Source organism: Gekko japonicus, unplaced genomic scaffold (genome assembly GCF_001447785.1).
Source record: "Gekko japonicus isolate JY-2015 unplaced genomic scaffold, Gekko_japonicus_V1.1 scaffold955, whole genome shotgun sequence".
NCBI classification, from domain to species: Eukaryota; Metazoa; Chordata; class Lepidosauria; order Squamata; family Gekkonidae; genus Gekko; species Gekko japonicus.
Window position 1 is genome coordinate 120,845 of NW_015163631.1, and position 16,982 is coordinate 137,826.

General features: G+C 52.0%; 1 protein-coding gene across 1 annotated transcript in view; it reads left to right on the plus strand.

Annotated features, from left to right (window-relative positions):
* Positions 1-1,713: 1,713 nt before the first annotated feature.
* Positions 1,714-16,982, plus strand: part of CFAP77 (cilia and flagella associated protein 77) — a 169,455-nt gene continuing 154,186 nt past the window's right edge. The window contains exon 1 of the mRNA XM_015407535.1: positions 1,714-1,902. Within this exon, the coding sequence (XP_015263021.1) occupies positions 1,714-1,902 (189 nt within the window). The remainder of the gene's footprint in view (positions 1,903-16,982) is intronic.

The window sequence follows — 16,982 nt, forward strand, 5'->3', positions numbered from 1 at the left end:
TAAAAGATAAATAAGGTCTTTGCAAGGAAATAATCAAAGTTCAGTCTTCCTGCAAATCGGCCAAGATTGCAGGGAATGGTACTCCCATGCCCTGACCTGGATAGCCCAGGATAGCCCTATCTTATCAGATCTTGGAAGCTAAGCAGGGTCAGCCCTGGTCAGTATTTGGATGGGCAACCTCCAAGGAATACCAGGGCTGTGGCGCAGAGACAGGCAATGGCAAACCACCTTTGAATGTCCCTTGCCTTGAAAACCCCACGAGGGGTCACCATAAATTAGCTGTGACTTGACAGCAAAAAAGAGAAACGATACTCCCAGAAGAGGAGAAGAAGAGGAGATCAGATAAATACCCCGTCCTTCACTACCCAAAGGAGTATCAGAGTGGCTTACAAATCCTTTCCCTTCCCCTCCCCACAACAGGCACCCTGTGGGGTAGGTGGGGCTGAGAGAGCTCTTTGGAGAACTGCCCTTGAGAGAACAGCTCTGACAGAACTATGGCTTGCCCAAGGTCATCCAGCAGCTGCAAGTGGAGGAGTGGGGGAATCAAACCCGGTTCTCCCAGATCAGAGTCCGCACACTTAACCACTACACCAAACTGGCTTGTAGTGGGACCGAGCCTGATAAACCAGTGAGGAGGCTTGAGATGGATGGTCAGTACAAAGGGGACATGTTTCAAGGGCACGAGGGAGGGGGCCCTCACAGGCAGCAGTTTGATTTGAGTCCGGGAGCCCCTCGGAGAGAAAGAGCTTCAGGGTATGCACTTTGGAGACTCAGCACGCCCTTTGTCAGCACGGGCAGCAGTTGGGCCTGGACTATCACTAAGCCAGTCCCACGTCATCCTGTCTTCCTTTTTAAAACTCTACAAACTTCAGACCAGGGGAGGGACGGCTGGCCAGTGGCCTGAATCCTGATGTGGACTGAGGGGAGTGCTCCGGGCCACGACCCCAGTGTGGAGGCAGGTGCATGCCGAAGGCCGGATCCTGGACTGTGTTGTTTAGCAGGCTCCAGAAAAGGGGGGGGGGGCTTTTTGGCCTAAGATCGCCGAGCTCAGGCAGGGTGGGGACGTTTTATCCTGTTTCAATCGATCTGTTCCTTAATTTACAAAACGGTGCCCTGCATTTTTGGCCTTAAAAGGGCCACCGAGGTGGCTAAAGATCTAAAGACCTGTGTGACAAAGTCACCTTTGGAAACCATCAAGGTGAAATCCACCCCCCCCCCAAAACACACATTACAACAACAATTAAAAAAACCCCGCAATCAAAACACTGGAGGGGGGTGAGGGGAAGAGGGCTGGTGCCCTGGCACTGCCCTGTGACGCCCTGGCACTGTCTTGGTGCGGCGGCCGCGTCCTCTCACTTCCCGGGCGTCTGGGGTTGCTCTGCGAACACTGTTAGCGTTCTGCGTTGCTATGGGAACCAGCCCTGCCATTCCCCGGAGGGGGAGATTCTTTCCCACAAGGGAGGCCCTTTCAAGGCCAGAAACCAGACGGGCAGCCTCCCCCCTGGTGAAGGCTGGTGAATTTGGGGGGGCTTTGTCAGGGCAGGGGGGCTGGATGTGAAGGGAAGCCTTCCTCTCCTTCCCCGGCCTTCTCCGCTGCCTCCCTCTCCCCAGAGTGGCACAGCCCGAGGGAGTTAAGGAGCCCACAGCCGTCCCTGCAAGCCAAAGAGGAGGCAGCCGGCACTGCAGGGTGGCCCCTCCTGACCTCCAGCTGCCATGGCTGCCACCACCGCCGTCACCCAGAAGCCCCCCGCCAAGGAGCACTTGCCTCGGCGGCGCAGCGTGAGCCAGATCTGTCCCCCGCCGCGGCGGCCGATGACCCTGGCGGAGGTGTACCCGGGCAGTGAGAACGAGCGACTGGGCGTGGTGCGTGAAAGCATGCTTCAAAACCATCTCATCAATAAGGTGAGCAAACCAGGGGGGGTAAGGGGGTGGAGAGGTTGGCCCCCTCCTCCTCCTCCTCCTGAGCACCCCCAACCAGGTCCGCAAGCCCAACTGACTTCTAAATGGCCATTCTCTTCCCCCACACACCTGCACGCCAGCTCCTTGGCTCTCCCTTTCAGTGGACCTCGCTTCCTGTCGAGGGGATATCTTCTCCTGTGTCTTTGTGACATGGCCCAGGTATCCACCCAGCAAGGGAGCCGGAAGCGTTTGCCGTTGGCCTTGCCGGAATTTAAGCCCTTTGTCAAAGGGGTTTTAGCTTTCGTCTTTCGGGAAGCACAAAACAATGCGCCTCACGTGGCTGGGCCACACGCTGTGTACGAGTGCGTCGGCCTTGACATTCGAAAGCGGTTGGTTTCGGACTTGTTCTCCTGACCAAAAACTCTGCATGAACGTGTGGCTGCCGCTGGGAACCCGACTGTCAGGTTCCACAGCCAACAACGGAGTACACGCTTATCAGAAAGGTTATACTTTATTGAAGAGCCATAGATGCATTAACAGAAGCACTGTTAAGAATGGCGTCGCCCCTACAAGCAAACTGGGATATAGGGCATTCGTATGCACCTATCTATGGCTCTTTGCATTTGTGTTCCCTGTATAGACCTCATTTCCTGCCTCTTCCAATCACGGCTGGCTCCTCCAGTCAAAAGCAGGACAATTACTTTAGGGTGGCAAAGGTTGGCATGTGGGGAGCGAAGATTTTGCTACAGGGTTTTTTGTGAAATAGAAGAGAAGGGTTGTTTTTTTTAAAAAAAGCAGTTTATATGCATACTTATGGGCTGATATGATGTAGTCATTTAAGACAGGGGTCCCCCAACCTGACTTCTGGAATTCTGAGAAGGGGTAGTGGATGCCACCGTGAGTCAGTCACCCATAAAGATGATGCCCCGGGCACCAAAGGGGTGGGGGAAAGCCAGGGTTGCAGTTGGGTTTTGGTTTCCAGCAAAATGGGTGGGATTGGCTCTCGGCATAGGCACATGGAGAGGTTTACAAGCCCAGAGGCATAAGGACGTCTATGTCTATATCCAAAACGGGGGTGACTGGGAATGGCAGGCCTGCCCAAGATGAGCTCAAATGCTTGGCTAGTTAACTGCCCCCCGCCCCAAATTCCATGCAAGACCCTTTGGAGTTCTACCCCCAAGATCCAAGAAGCCAGCAGGCACCAAAAAGCAAACAGGTAGGCCCCTTGCCATTCGCATTTGCCTCACTGGAGATATATTTATTTACTTCCCTATACCCTGCTTTTCTCCCTAATGTGGACCTAAAGCGGTTTACATCATTTATCCTCACAACGACCCTGTGAGGTAGGTTTAGGCAGAAAGGGTGTGACTGGCCCAAGGTTACCCAGCAAGCTTCCATGGCAAAGTGGGGCTTCGAAGCTGGGTCTCCGAGACCCTAGTCTGACACTTTGACCACTACATCACACTGGAGATCGCTGGGCTAGAGTGTAGGGCTGGGGAGACCCAGGTTCGAATCCCTGCTTTCTGTGAAACTCATGATATGACTTGGGGCCTGTCGTTCTCATTCAGTGTGGTCTCTCTTACACGGGTTTGGTGAGGATAAAGTGCAAGGGGAGTACGAAGGACAGGGTGAAAATAGAGACTTTTCCTCATAAAAAGGTAGAATTGGAAGATACAGAATAGGTTAGGGGGTACATTTTACCAAACTCCCAGGCGCCAGTGGCCTTGAGTAGAGAATGAAAAATGGAGGGGCTCCCTCATGTTACCCTTCTGAGGAGGGGCAAACTTGGTGAAGGAAAGGCCTGAGGCAAAATAAGCCCACCTGTCTTAGCTGAATCTATTTAAACCTCACAAGCAGGCAGAGTACCGGTCCATTCTGGATGTGCGTTCTGACATAAAAAGGGTTTATGTTTAAATTATTTACACATGAATACATATATCATTTTGAGCGTCAGCCCGAGCCTATTTTCCTTCAAGCCCGTGCTTTCCTGTCACTCAACATCCACCCTGCCTCATACGCAATCTTTGCTGAAGAAGCCAATCTTCATTATCTGGTGGCCACCTTGTCGCAACGAGGCCCTTTTAGCCTCGAGTTTTGCTGAGAATTAACCGTCCAAACGGTCTCCTTGGTGCCAGAAAACAGAGGAGGGAAATAACCCAGAAGTCATGATGTTCTTCAGAAGGCGAGGCCTATCAAAACCAAGAGGCCACCACCAATGTTCCCTCTAAGCTGTGGAGTCCTGTGAGCAAAAATTCTACTTTCTGAGCTACCGGCATTAAAGTGGTGAGCGAGCAATTTGGCTACTGCATCACTCAGTTTGCTCTGGAGTCCTCCTTCCTGAGCTGAGACAAAAATGAGTGAGCTGGAGGCTAAAAGACCATGAGCTAGCTCACACTAACTCAGCTTAGAGGGAACACTGGCCACCACCAGGCATCAGTCCGATCAAATGAAAAAGACGGCAGGTCAGCATGTATCCTTCACAGTTTACACAGGATTTTAGAACAAATTTAGAGTCCGGTGGCACCTTTAAGACCAACAAAGGTTTATTCAAGGGATGAACTTTCGTGTGCAAGGCATAAACCTTTGTTGGTCTTAAAGGTGCCACCGGGACTCTAAATCTGTTCTACTGCTTCCGACCAACACAGCTGACCCCCTGGAACTATCTACACAGGATTTTAGAGTTATGGGCACCGATCAGGAGCTGACCACAGTTGCCACACTGAGCACTAGAGGGCAGCCTCGGATGCTGTAATCGTTTTCAGGCCAGGCCGACTTTCTGCTCGGGAACCCAGATTTTGCCAGGTGTAGGGATGGAAAGAAACCCCCCGGCCTTCACTTCGCAAGACTTGAGCAAGGCTGTTAATGATAGGGGCATTTGGGAAGTTGTTAACTCATAGGGTTGCTATAGGTCGGAAGCAACTTGACAGCACACCTGACACAGGTAAAGAGCCTGTGGTGGTACTGCCTGTTCTTGGCTAGAGAGAACTGTCTTATTACTAGGGTTTCCAGGTACCCTCTGTCTGCAGGCAAGGGATGGGGGGTGATAAGAGTTGCCATCTCCAGGTTGGGAAACTCCTAGAGATTTGGGCCACAGAGCCCACCCTCGAAAGCATCCCTTTTCTCCAGGGGAACCGATCTCTATAGTCTGGAGATGAGCTGTAATTCTGGGGGATCCCCAGGTCCCACCTGGAGGCTGGCATCCCTACTTATGACCTTTGTACTCGTGTCCAGCAGGGAGCGATGGTCCCTCTAAGCTGCGGAGCCCTGTGAGCAAAAATTCTACTTTGTGAGCTACTGGCATTCATCAAAGTTGTGAGCGAGCGATTTGGCTACTGCCTCAATTAGTTTGCTCGGGAGCCATCCTTCGTGAGCTAAGGCAAAAATCTGTGAGCTGGAGGCTAAAAAACTGTGAGCTGGCTCGCACTGACTCAGCTTAGAGGGAACACTTTGAATAGCTGAGGAGGGCCACGCATTGGGCACGCCAAATGAAGAATCAGCCTGCCTTGAAACATTCAAATTGTGGACGCTTTTCATGTTCCCAGTTCCCTTCGGTTATACAGCACTATAACCAGAGTCTTCCGGAATCCTGGCTAGGGTCAAGGACTGGAGCAATCATATATCATATAGGGGTGATCTCAAGTAAAGGGAGGAGGTTTGATAAAATCTGGATGGTTCTGGATTCCAAATGGGATGGGGTGGGGGGGGGGGGGAGAGGCAACTTTGTCCCCTTAAGGAGATTCCAGAATTATGGCAGGAAATTGTGTTTCACTGAAGACGGGCATGTCTCCTCTTTCAGATTGCTGTTATATTGGTTGAAGGTGGGATCCCTTTTAGTAAAGCGAAGGGAGCAAGGGCCTTCTTGGTCATGGCACCAAAGTTATGGAATTCCCTTCCTAGAGAGATCCGTCTGTCTTGTCTTTCTGTCCCCTTCGATCAGTGTTTTCCACTGGGAGAGGAAGACTTTTCACGTGGCGTTCCCTCACTGAGCCTCCTTCCTATTTATGTATTTAATGGTTTGTGTTTTCTTTAATTGTTGTTTTCGATGGTTTTTATAATTTATGTGTTTTAAACAACATTGTTTTAAGGATTTACATCGTTTGCTGCATTGGGGGCCCTGAAGGGTGGGAAGCATGGGAAGAATGCGGCAATTGGGGTAGAAAGGCAACAGAACAATGGCACTCTCTGCACGCGTACTTTGCCTCGGTTTCTGAGCGCATGCTATTCTTCCATTCTGCATTCCCTCCCGCTTTCCCTTCCAGTTCGTGTTGGGGCTTTTTCTTGTTTCTGCATTTGTTTCACAGGAATCTGCATTCAGACCTCTTCCAGCACATTGTTTCCCTGCAATTACCAAAACTCCTTTTGCTGAGATTCTTCGTTCTCATCCACTTTTGAATAGCTGATCCTTTCTAAAGTAAAGTTGTTTCTGCGGGTATTTAAGTGCTGCCCAGTGCCCTCCCACATTTCTGCCTCTCTAGGTTGATGCTCCCTCCCTGTTCTGTTTTCTTTCCCTCCTTCTCCAAAGACAAAGGAGGACATGTCCTCCAGCTCAGGCAAATTTTTAAAAAGCCAGAGAGAGCATAAGAAGGAATCAGTAAATATAAAGGGCAAGGGGATTCCCTGCTCCCAAATGTGTCAGTCTTACATGTGTGGGCTTGGATTTCCCCCTCCCTTCCCTTTTTTTTTGCAAAATCACGGAGGGAGGGAGGGAGGGAGGGATTGGATCTGCAGTTAAAAGTTCTGAGAGGTGTTTGCCTTTCTTTTCCTCTTCAGCACAGCAGCCAGTTAGCTCAAAAATTGCACATTGTGCTTGTGGATGCAGAATGCATATAGAATACACAAATAAATAAACCAGAGGGGGGGGGACCAGTGCAGAGGGAATGCACGCGACTGCAAAGTCAACCCCTAAGGCTTGACTCCTCAGATTCTCTGGAGCAAGATGTCAGTGCAGAAAAGGCCAATGTTTTAAATAAATATTCCTTGCAAAGAAAATCTCAAGCATTTGTGGCTGGCCAACTATACATTGTATTACCTTCCGATCAGACTTGCCTTGTGAGTTTATTTATTTAAAACATTTATTAGCTGCCTTTTTCCCCTTGCGGAATTCAAGGCTGCTTACATCAGTCGAACATCCCATACTCAGAGGGGTTCATGCCTCCACGTCATTTTCCCATCCTGAAATGGGGAAGGCCACCAGCTCTTTGCCCTGCTGGCAAAACTTACATAAACTGATGGATACATGCCAGTTCCCCCCCAAAAAAACAAACAAACAGTAATTCCCCAGGGGCTTTTCAGGTCATGGAAACAGCTCTGCAAGGATGGATTAACCCTCCTCTCCACTTGTTCCGCAATCCCAGTCTTGAATTGGGGCCCCTGCATGTCTTGGAACTGAGTTCTGAGCCCCAGAAGTCACAAGGTATGTCTGATCAAAAATCCTGGAGGCAGACCTGAGGATAACATAGGCCTGACAAGTGAAGTGCACCTGGGGGCGGGCTCAAGACGGAGGAAACAAAGTGTTCCTTTCAACACGTCACTAATTTATAGGATCCATTAACACCAGCGCTGGGGGGGGAGGCATTTGTTTAAATAGCTATTTTGGGAGGGAAAGATTAAACAGATCAATGGAAGATGGCGCTATGGGGTGGTGGAAACTGCCATCAAGTCATAGCCAACTCATGGTGACCCTATAAGGCAGGGGTGTCAAACATACAGCCTGGGGGCCGGATGAGGCCCCCGGAGGGCTTCTATCAGGCCCACAGTGGAACTGGCTGTCTTCTGCTTCTTTCTTCCAGTTCTGCTGCTGCTGCGTCATTGTAGGTTTGCAGCTTACAGATACACACTTGAACAGCATACTCAAGATTGCAACAGCACAGACGTTTTGATGCAATAATTCAGAGCAAGAGGTGTTAGTTATCAGACACTGTTAACTATGCAAAATACTGCAAGAGTGCTAATGTTTTAAGCATGCTTTTTATTTTAAGCAAAAAAAACCCTTTGTGTCTGTGTCCTTTTATAAAGTTTATATTTCCGCTACCTGACATTACATTTTATGACACACATGGCCCGGCCCAACAAGGTCTCATTTATGTCTAGGGTTCCCAAATCCCCCCAGGGGGCGGATTTCCCCCCGCTTTCAAGGCCAGACTTCCGCCCTGCACGGAATCGGGCCCGGGGGAAACCCCACCCCCTCACGCGCGTCACCCAGAAGTGACGTCGCACGCTGGGGGCGGGGCCACGCCATTTGAGGGGAAAACTCTTTGTTTTCCCCTCAAATGGCGTGGCCCCGCCCCCAGCATGCGACGTCACTTCTGGATGACACGCACACGCATGGATTAGACGCCGGCCGGGAGCCCCCCGCTCCCGGCCAAAATGCATTTGGCAACCCTATTTATGTCAGATCCAGCCCCCGTAACAAATGAGTTCGACACCCCTGCTGTAGGGTTTTAAAGCCACGAGATGTTCAGAGGCGGTTTGCCATTGCTGGTCTATGCATAACAGCCCTGGGCCTCCCATCTAAGTACTACCCGGGGCCGACCCTGCTTAGCGCTTCTGCGATCCGATGAGGTCTGGCTAGCCTGGCCATCCATTACTAGCAAGAACAGCTAAACGGAGCCTCCAGTTATAGGGGCAGTATACTAGATGCTGGGACTCAACTAACATCTTCACGCCCTGGCTGTGAGCTTCGTGATCTGACCACAGGTGCGAAAAGGCTGCCGAATAGATTCTTCTGCCCTGTCTGGGCTCGCTCTCCACCCCCCTAACGTCAAGAGACTTTCTCACAAAGTGTTTCGCCTCTGGAGGGCAGTCTCTCCTTAGCTTCTCCAGACTGTGTGCCCAGTCACCCGACAGTAGCTCAGGCTTTTTCGAAAGGAATGAACACACGGAGCAGCCTGACAGTGCACCAGCCCAGTGGTCCATCGAGGTCAGTTTCGTCCACTCAGACTGGCGGCATCTCTCCAGAGTGGCCTCAGGCAAAGTCCTTTCACATCACCTGCTTCCAGATCCTTTAACCGGAGCTTTTGGGGATTCCACCTGGGCCCTTCCGCATGCCAGGCAGAGGCCCCCCCCCCCCCCCCCCTTCCCTGCGATATTTATTCTGTTCCTGGTTATTGCTTCACTATAAAATGAAGAGACTGTATTGTCACGACGACCCCTCCTGATATGCCTGCATCCTCATGTGCCTGCATTCCCAAACAGCAGAACTTCCAAGAGTTCTCAGATGGTGACAGCATTATTATGATGATTGCGAAAAGCAAGAGAGAGACGCATTGTGGATGGCTCCATTATGATGGAATAGATCTTTGTGGCACACGTCAGACATTCACCCCTGTGGAGCTCTCATGCCCGGCAAGCTGCACGACAGAGTTCTGGCAACCGGCTCTACACCCTGCTGGAAATGATCTACTGGTGATCCCTAGCCCTAAAGACATCCTGCTGTCCTTTTTCAGCCCTGGCTCCGACCTGATGGACCTCTCTGCCCAATAACATCCGTGCCCAGCTTTGGAGGAGGGACTCTATGGCATTATACCCTGCTGAGTTCCCTCCCCTCCCCAAGTCCAGCCCTCCTCAGGTTCCGCCCAAAAATCTCTAGGAATTTCCCGAGAGTTGGCAACCCTAGTAGTGGAGTAGTAGAGAGCCAGTTTGGTGTAGTGCGTAGGAGGGGGGACTCTAATCTGGGAGAACCCGGTTTGATTTCCCACTCCTCCACTTGCAGCTGCTGGTGTGACCTTGGGTCAGTCACGAGTTCTCTCATGGGCAGTTCTCTCAGAGCTCTCTCAGCCCCAACTCCCTCACAGGGCGTCTGTTGTGGGGAGGGGGAGGGGAAAGGAGATTGTAAGCCGCTCTGAGTGAAGGGAGGGGGTATAAATCCAATATCTTTTCTTCTTCTTTAAGTGTCACACTAGGATCTGGGAGACCCAGGTTCCAGTCTCCACACTGCCATGGGAGCTTGCTGGGCAACCTCTGGGCCAGTCACATGCTCTCTCAGCCTAACTGACTTCACAGGGTTGTTGTGAGATCAAAACAAGAGGAGAAGGGAATGGTGTGAGTCACTTTGGGTCCCTGCTGGGGAGACAGGCACAGTAAAAATGAATGACATTTAAATAAAGCAAAACACCTGTGTGCCTTCCAGAAGACGGTGGTGAAGACAGGTTGCTCTCAACCATGACGTCCCGGTTTCAAATCCTGCTTCTGCTGGGAGCTCCCCTCTGACCTCCTCTGCTCGCCCTGCTGCGCAACGGGAGCAGAGGGGATGGTCAAGCAGCCCTGGAGCAAACCAAGCCAGGGATCCCCTCTGATGGGTGAATGAAGCATGTTTTTTTATTTTAAGTAGAAAAAAGCCTTTGCGCTTGTGTCCTTTATAAAGTTGACGTCTCCGCTACCTGGCATTACATTTTACGACACACACGGCCCAGCCCAACAAGATCTCATTTATGTCAGATCCGGCCCTCGTAACAAATGAGTTCGACCCCCCTGCTCTAGACACTCCAGAGGACTCTAGGAGTGAAAGTCCCGGGTTGAATCCTACAGACGGGGGCTGCAGGTCCTTCCTGCTTCTCCCTTCCCCAAGGCTGGCCTGAGGGCTTTGGGATGCACTAGGTTGCCCAGCCTGGGAGGCACCCTGAGCCACCAGCCAGTGCGGGCAATACCCATAATTCACGGCACCCCAGGCACGCTCTGCACCGTCTGGCCGGCTGACCTGGGTGGAGATTGTTGTTGTTGTTCAGTCGCACAGTCGAGTCCGACTCTTCGCGACCCCATGGCCTAGATCCCGCCAGGCCCTCCTGTCTTCCACTGTCCTCTGAAGTTTGCTCAATTTCATGTTCGTTGCATCGATGACACTGTCCAACCATCTCATCCTTTGCCGTCCCCGTCTTCTTTGACCTTCAGTCTCTCCCAGCATCAGGGTCTTCTCCAGGGAGTGCTCCCTTCTCATTTGGTGGCCAAAGTATTTGAGCTTCAGTTTCATTATCTGGCCTTCCAGGGAACCGTCAGGGTTGATTTCTTTGAGGATTGACTGATTTGATCTTCTTGCAGTCCAAGGGACTCTCAAGAGTCTTCTCCAGCACCATAGTTCAAAAGAATCTATTCTTCGGCGCTCGGCCTTCCTTATAGTCCAACTCTCGCAGCCATACATGACTACTGGGAATACCATTGCTTTGACCATGCGGACCTTTGTTGGCAGGGTGATGTCTCTACTTTTTATCATGCTGTTTAGGTTCGCCATCGCTTTCCTCCCAAGGAGCAGGCGTCTTTTAATCTCATGGCTGCAGTCACAGTCTGCGGGTGGAGATGCCAGGGTCTGGATGCAGGGTGGCTGCTACCCCTTGCCTTCTGGCGCCCTCGGCAATCCCCCGGGACCCCTGAGTGGGCCTCTGCCCTTTCCCCAGAGCCCTGAGACCTCTAAAAAGCTGGTGCCGGGGGTTGTAGAAGCCTCACAGACAAAATGCCGTGGGACATGGGGAATTGGGGCTGCCAGCCTCCAGGCACAGGCTGGAGATCTCCCCCAAAATTAACAACTGAGCTCCAGCCTGCAGGGATCAGTTCCCCTGGAAGAAAAGGTTTACTTTGGAAGGTGGGCTCTACGGCATGACACCCTGCTGAGGTCCTTCCTCTCCCCAAACTCGGGTTGCCACCCCCCTGGTGGGGCCAGGGGATCCCCGGATTTCGGGGGGCCCAATCTGTCGCCGGCCAGCTGGCCGGTGGGGGAAACCCCACCCCCGAACAGCAGCGTCCCAGATGCCGAAACGTCACGGGTAATGATGGCATCACGCTGGGGCCATCACACGCTGACCAGTGCTCCCTCTGAGCCGTGGAGTCTTGTGAGCAAAAATTCTACTTTGTGAGCTGCTGGCATTAAGGGAGGGAGGGAGTTTGGCGACAGCATAGATTAGTCTGCTCCGGAGCCGTCCTTCCTGAGCGGAGACAAAAATGGGTGAGCCGTGTCGCGGTCCACGCGGAATGCTGGCTGGCACGTTAGTGCCCAAGGGAGATAGAGTACCCACTCAATACTGGAGAGGAACTTAGGTGCAACCACAGTGAGTTTATTCACACCAAGCCACCACCTATATACAGTTCTGGGTGTCAGAGTGCTCCGCTGCAACTGATACATGAGAAGGAAAAAGTTCTCTGTACACTCTGTACATATATACAACTGCTGGCCAATCAGCACTTAGCTGATGCAACCTCCTGCAATACCTTTAGTGCCAGGCTGCACTGCCTCAAACCAGTTCTGGCCAGCCTCCTAGCAGTCACATTCTGTTACTAGCTGTCACTTCACTGACACTCTAGATCAAACTCATCTAGGCCAGCCTTACCAGTAGAAGTGAATCACGACAAGCCGGAGGCTAAAAAACGGTGAGCTAGCTAACACTAACTCAGTTTAGAGGGAACACTGATGGCGACACTCTAGCATTGGGGGGGAACTCTATGGTTGCCTAGTGTGACAAGGAGCCGGGAGGCCCCCCCCCCCGCCACCGCAGCAAAGGTGAGACCTGGCAACCCTGCTCCAACCCCCATTCTCCCCATGCTCCAACCCCAAATCCCCAGGAATTTCCTAACCCAGAGCTGGCAGCTCTCAGGGGAATGCAATGAAGATGGGGAGCCAGAGTTCCCTCTAAGCCGAATTAGTGTGAGCTAGCTCACAGTTTTTTAGCCTCCAGCTCACGCGTTTTTGTCTCAGCTCAGGAAGGAGGCCTCCAGAGCAAACTAATTTATGCAGCAGCCACATCACTCGCTCACAACTTTAATGCCAATAGCTCACAAAGTAGAGTTTTTGCTCACAAGACTCCGCAGCTTAGAGGGAACATTGATGGGGACTGAGCCACACACCCCTCTGCCCCTTTTCTGATGATGGGGCCAAAAGGAGCCATTTTGCATGCACCGCTGCTGTTTCTCCATGTCGGATCCAGTCCACTGTTTCTTGCCATGGGGAATGCATATGGTATTCAATGACCGGAGTCTCTGTATCATTTAATGCCATGCACATTGGCTGGTTGTGGATCATGGTGCGTCCTCCATTGAAGACCAGTTGTGAAAATGGGGCCTGGAGGGGTCATAGTCCGTGTGCAAGGAGGAGGTTGGCAGCCTGGGGATAGTCCTGTACCAGACCTGATTGTTCTGTTATATAAGCAGGTAAGGTAAAGGTGAAGGGTTTCCCTTGCTCGAAAGCCAGTCGCATCCGACTCTAGGGGGCGGTGCTCATCTCTGTTTCCAAGCTGAAAAGCCAGCGCAGTCCGAAGAAGTTTCCATGGTCATGACTACACACCGAGGCACACGGAATGCTGTTCCCTTCCCACCAAAGCGGTACCTATTTATCTACTTGCGATTTCTTGCTTTGAGACTGCTAGGTTGGCAGGAGCTGGGGCCAGAGACGGGAGCTCACTCCATCATGGGGCACTCAGGTCTCGAACTGCCAAACTACAGACCTTCCGGTCTGCAGCTCAGCGTCTTAACCTCTGAGCCACCGCGGCCCCTATATAAGCAGGTTTTGTTGTTCAGTTGCACGGTCGAGTCCGACTCTTCGCGACCCCATGGACCAGATCCCACCAGGCCTTCCTGTCTTCCGCCATCCTCTGAAGTTTGCTCAATTTCATGTTCGTTGCATCTATCCTATGCAGTATTGTTCTTTGCAGCATCGGACTTTCCTTTCCCCATCAGACACATCCACAACTGAGGGTCCTTTCGGCTTTGGCCCAGCCGCTTCACTCTTTCTGGGGTTACTTGTACTTGCCCTCTGCTCTTCCTCAGTAGCATATTGGACACCTTCCGACCTGAGGGGCTCATCTTCCGGCGTCATATCTTTTAGCCTTTTGATACAGTCCATGGGGTTTTCTTGGCAAAAATACTGGATTGGGTTGCCATTTCCTTCTCCAGGGGATCACGCTTGGTCTGAGTTCTCTGCTGTGGCCTGTCCGTCTTGGGTGGCCCTCCACGGCATAGCCCACAGCCCCATCGAACCACGCAAGCCCCCTCGCCACGACAAGGCAGTGATCCATGAGGGGGATATAAGCAGGTAGCACCCCAATATAGGGCAGGGTTGTTAACCTCCAGGTGGGGCCTGGAGATCTCCCAGAATTAGATCTCCAGATGACAGAGATCACTCCCGCTGGAGTAAACGGCTGCTCTGGAAGGTGAGTTCTATGGCATTACACCCAACTGCCGTCCCTCCCCTCCTCGACCCCCTCCCTCCCCACTCCCGAATCTCCAGAAATTCCCGAACGCAGAGTTGGCAGCCCCAAGAAAGGATAAGTTCCCCTTCCCAACTTTAGTTAATGAGCCAGCCGAGACCTTTCGGAAGCTGCTGTCTCAGCTGCCAACGCATGAATCGGCCTTCTGTTCAGCCCGACAGAACTGACTCTGCACTCTGCACATGGACCAGGAGAGACCCTTTCCCAACCAGGCCATCTTTTAATTGGGCGGGAGGCAGATAGAATTTGGGACTTTAGGTACGCAGTCACATCTTCTACCAATAAGCCCTGACCCCTCCTCCATGCTCCACTAACCTCTAGGCCATTATGGATGCTTAAGTTTATCGTAGACCACTAAAATTCCTATTTACAAGCTGAGGTTCTGCAAGGAATCATGGTGGTGGGGGGGGACCAGGGGTCATTTCCTGCAGGAGCGGACAGGAGCGGAGCTCCGGCAGTAAAGAGCCCAGGGGGCGGGCACATGCAACAAGCCCCACCCCCTGCTCCCAGCAGCCCTCAGTCAAAGCAAGAAGCAGCCAAGTAAGCTGCAGAGCTCCCCCCCCAGCCCCCCGGTCCAAAACAGTGCAGTGGCACTGTTAGATCGCGCTAACAAAGGACTCGTACAGTGATTCAGCAAGTGATTCAGCGTTATTGGAAGTAACGAACAAGCACTAACTCAGTAAGAAACCAGAACAGAAAACAGTGGGAGCTTATGCTCCTTTTAAACATAACCGGGCTAATGTAGCCACGCCTATTTACATTTAACAACCAATGAGATTGCTAGGATAAAGGCCAATGGGAGTCTTTCCCTCCTAGGGAATGGTATCGTTCTGATTGGTCGCTGTTACGAAGCGACCAATAGGAAGTTCGCTCAGAGGAGCCCTGGTCTGGCTTGAAGCTTAACATTGAATGTAAATGGGCCGATTCAAGTGAGGATTCCGATACATTACAATTCCTCCCCCCTAAGTTAAGACAACACCATCGTTTAAAATATTTACAGTTGATCGATAATACATACATTAGTCAAAACCAAATACTTTATTGCAGTCATAATCAGCCAGGTACGATGGCGCTCGCCGCTCACGCTGAGACCTGCGGGGCTGTGCAGGCTCAGAGGGTAAGTTCTGCTGGGTGTCAGCCCTAGGTTCTGCACAACCTGTATCAGGCTCACTTACGTCTGGGTTAGTGGTTCCGAGGCCAGGGGTATGCCCTGTCATCGGGACAGTACTAGGTAGGCCCGTACTCACCTCCATGTCGGGAGGTCTGAAATCAAAGTCTGAGGACTCGGCCGTTGGAGAGTCGGCGCTGTCCTTCGCCCAACGTCTCTTAAGCTGGTCTATGTGGCGCCGCCACTTTCGACCATCGGCCAGCTGTACCACATACATGCGAGTGCCAATACTATCTGACACCACCCCGGGAACCCACAAGTGCCCAGATGCATAGTTCCGTGCAAACACTTTGTCTCCCGCCTGGAATATGCGCACACACGCTTGCCCATTTCTTTGGTCAGGCTCACGATCGTTCAGATCTGGGTGCAGTCTGTTTAACCTGGTCGTTAGGCGCCTCCCCATTAGCAATTCCGCAGGACTTTTGCCCGTGACACTAGATGGCGTAGTGTGCTGTCTCAATAGAAAATCAGCCAGCCTGACATTCCAGTCCCCCTCATTAAGTTTGCTCAGGGCCTCTTTAGCCGTGCGGACCATCCTCTCTGCTTGCCCATTAGATGCGGGGTGGAATGGTGCTGACGTTACATGGCGAATGCCATTGTCTGCTAGGAATTTACCAAACTCCTGGGAAGTGAATTGTGGCCCGTTATCACTGACCAGTGTGTCCGGCAGTCCGTGTGATGCGAACAGCCGGCGTAGGGCATGAATTACCGCCAGGGAAGTGGTTGCGTGCATCAGAACCACCTCCAACCATTTTGACATTGAATCGACAACAATTAGGAACATTTGCCCTTGTATGGGGCCAGCAAAATCAATGTGGACCCTTGACCAGGGTCTACCTGTGGGTTCCCAATGCTGCGGTGGCGCCTGAGGGGGGTCAGGTCTATTTTGCTGACATTTTGAGCACACGTGAACCCACTCTTCAATCTCTGCATCCAGCCCCGGCCACCACACATACCCCCTGGCTAGTGCCTTCATGTGCACCATGCCAGGGTGACCTTCATGCAGGGAATCCAACACAGTCTTTCTAAGTTTGTCGGGAATTATCACTCTGTTCCCCCAGAGAATGCACCCTTTCGAGATTGAAAGCTCCTTTTGGCGGGCTTTGTATGGCCTGAATTCTGGCTCTAGGCCCCCTACCGGCCACCCCCTCCAAACCCAGTTCAGCACTCTTGACAACACGCTGTCCTTAGCAGTATGGTTCGCGATATCCCTGGATGATACCGGGGGTCGAGGAAGCTCCTCAATTGCCAAGACCTCACAGGCGGGGGCAGGGTCTGCGCCAATGTCAGGCACCGGGCACCGGCTGAGGGCATCCGCATGCCCAATCGCTTTCCCAGGCCGGTGCTCCAAGTCAAAATCGTAAGCCTGCAAAAAGATCGCCCATCTAAGCATGCGTGGGGACATGATATTAGGCAATTGCTTATCGGGCGCAAAAATCCCCAGTAGCGGCTTGTGGTCAGTGACCAGCAAAAATCGTCTGCCAAAAATAAAATCATGGAACTTTTTGACAGCCGCTACCAACGCCAGACCCTCCTTGTCTATCTGGGCATAGTTCCGCTCTGCCGCAGATAGTGATCTAGAATAAAAAGCGATAGGCGCTTCGCTCCCATCAGGCATCAGATGGCTTAAAACTGCGCCTACTCCAAAAGGTGAAGCGTCAGCAGCTAACACCAGGAGCTTGTGTTCATCATAATGCGTGAGTACGGCATTAGATGTCAGCAGCTCCTTG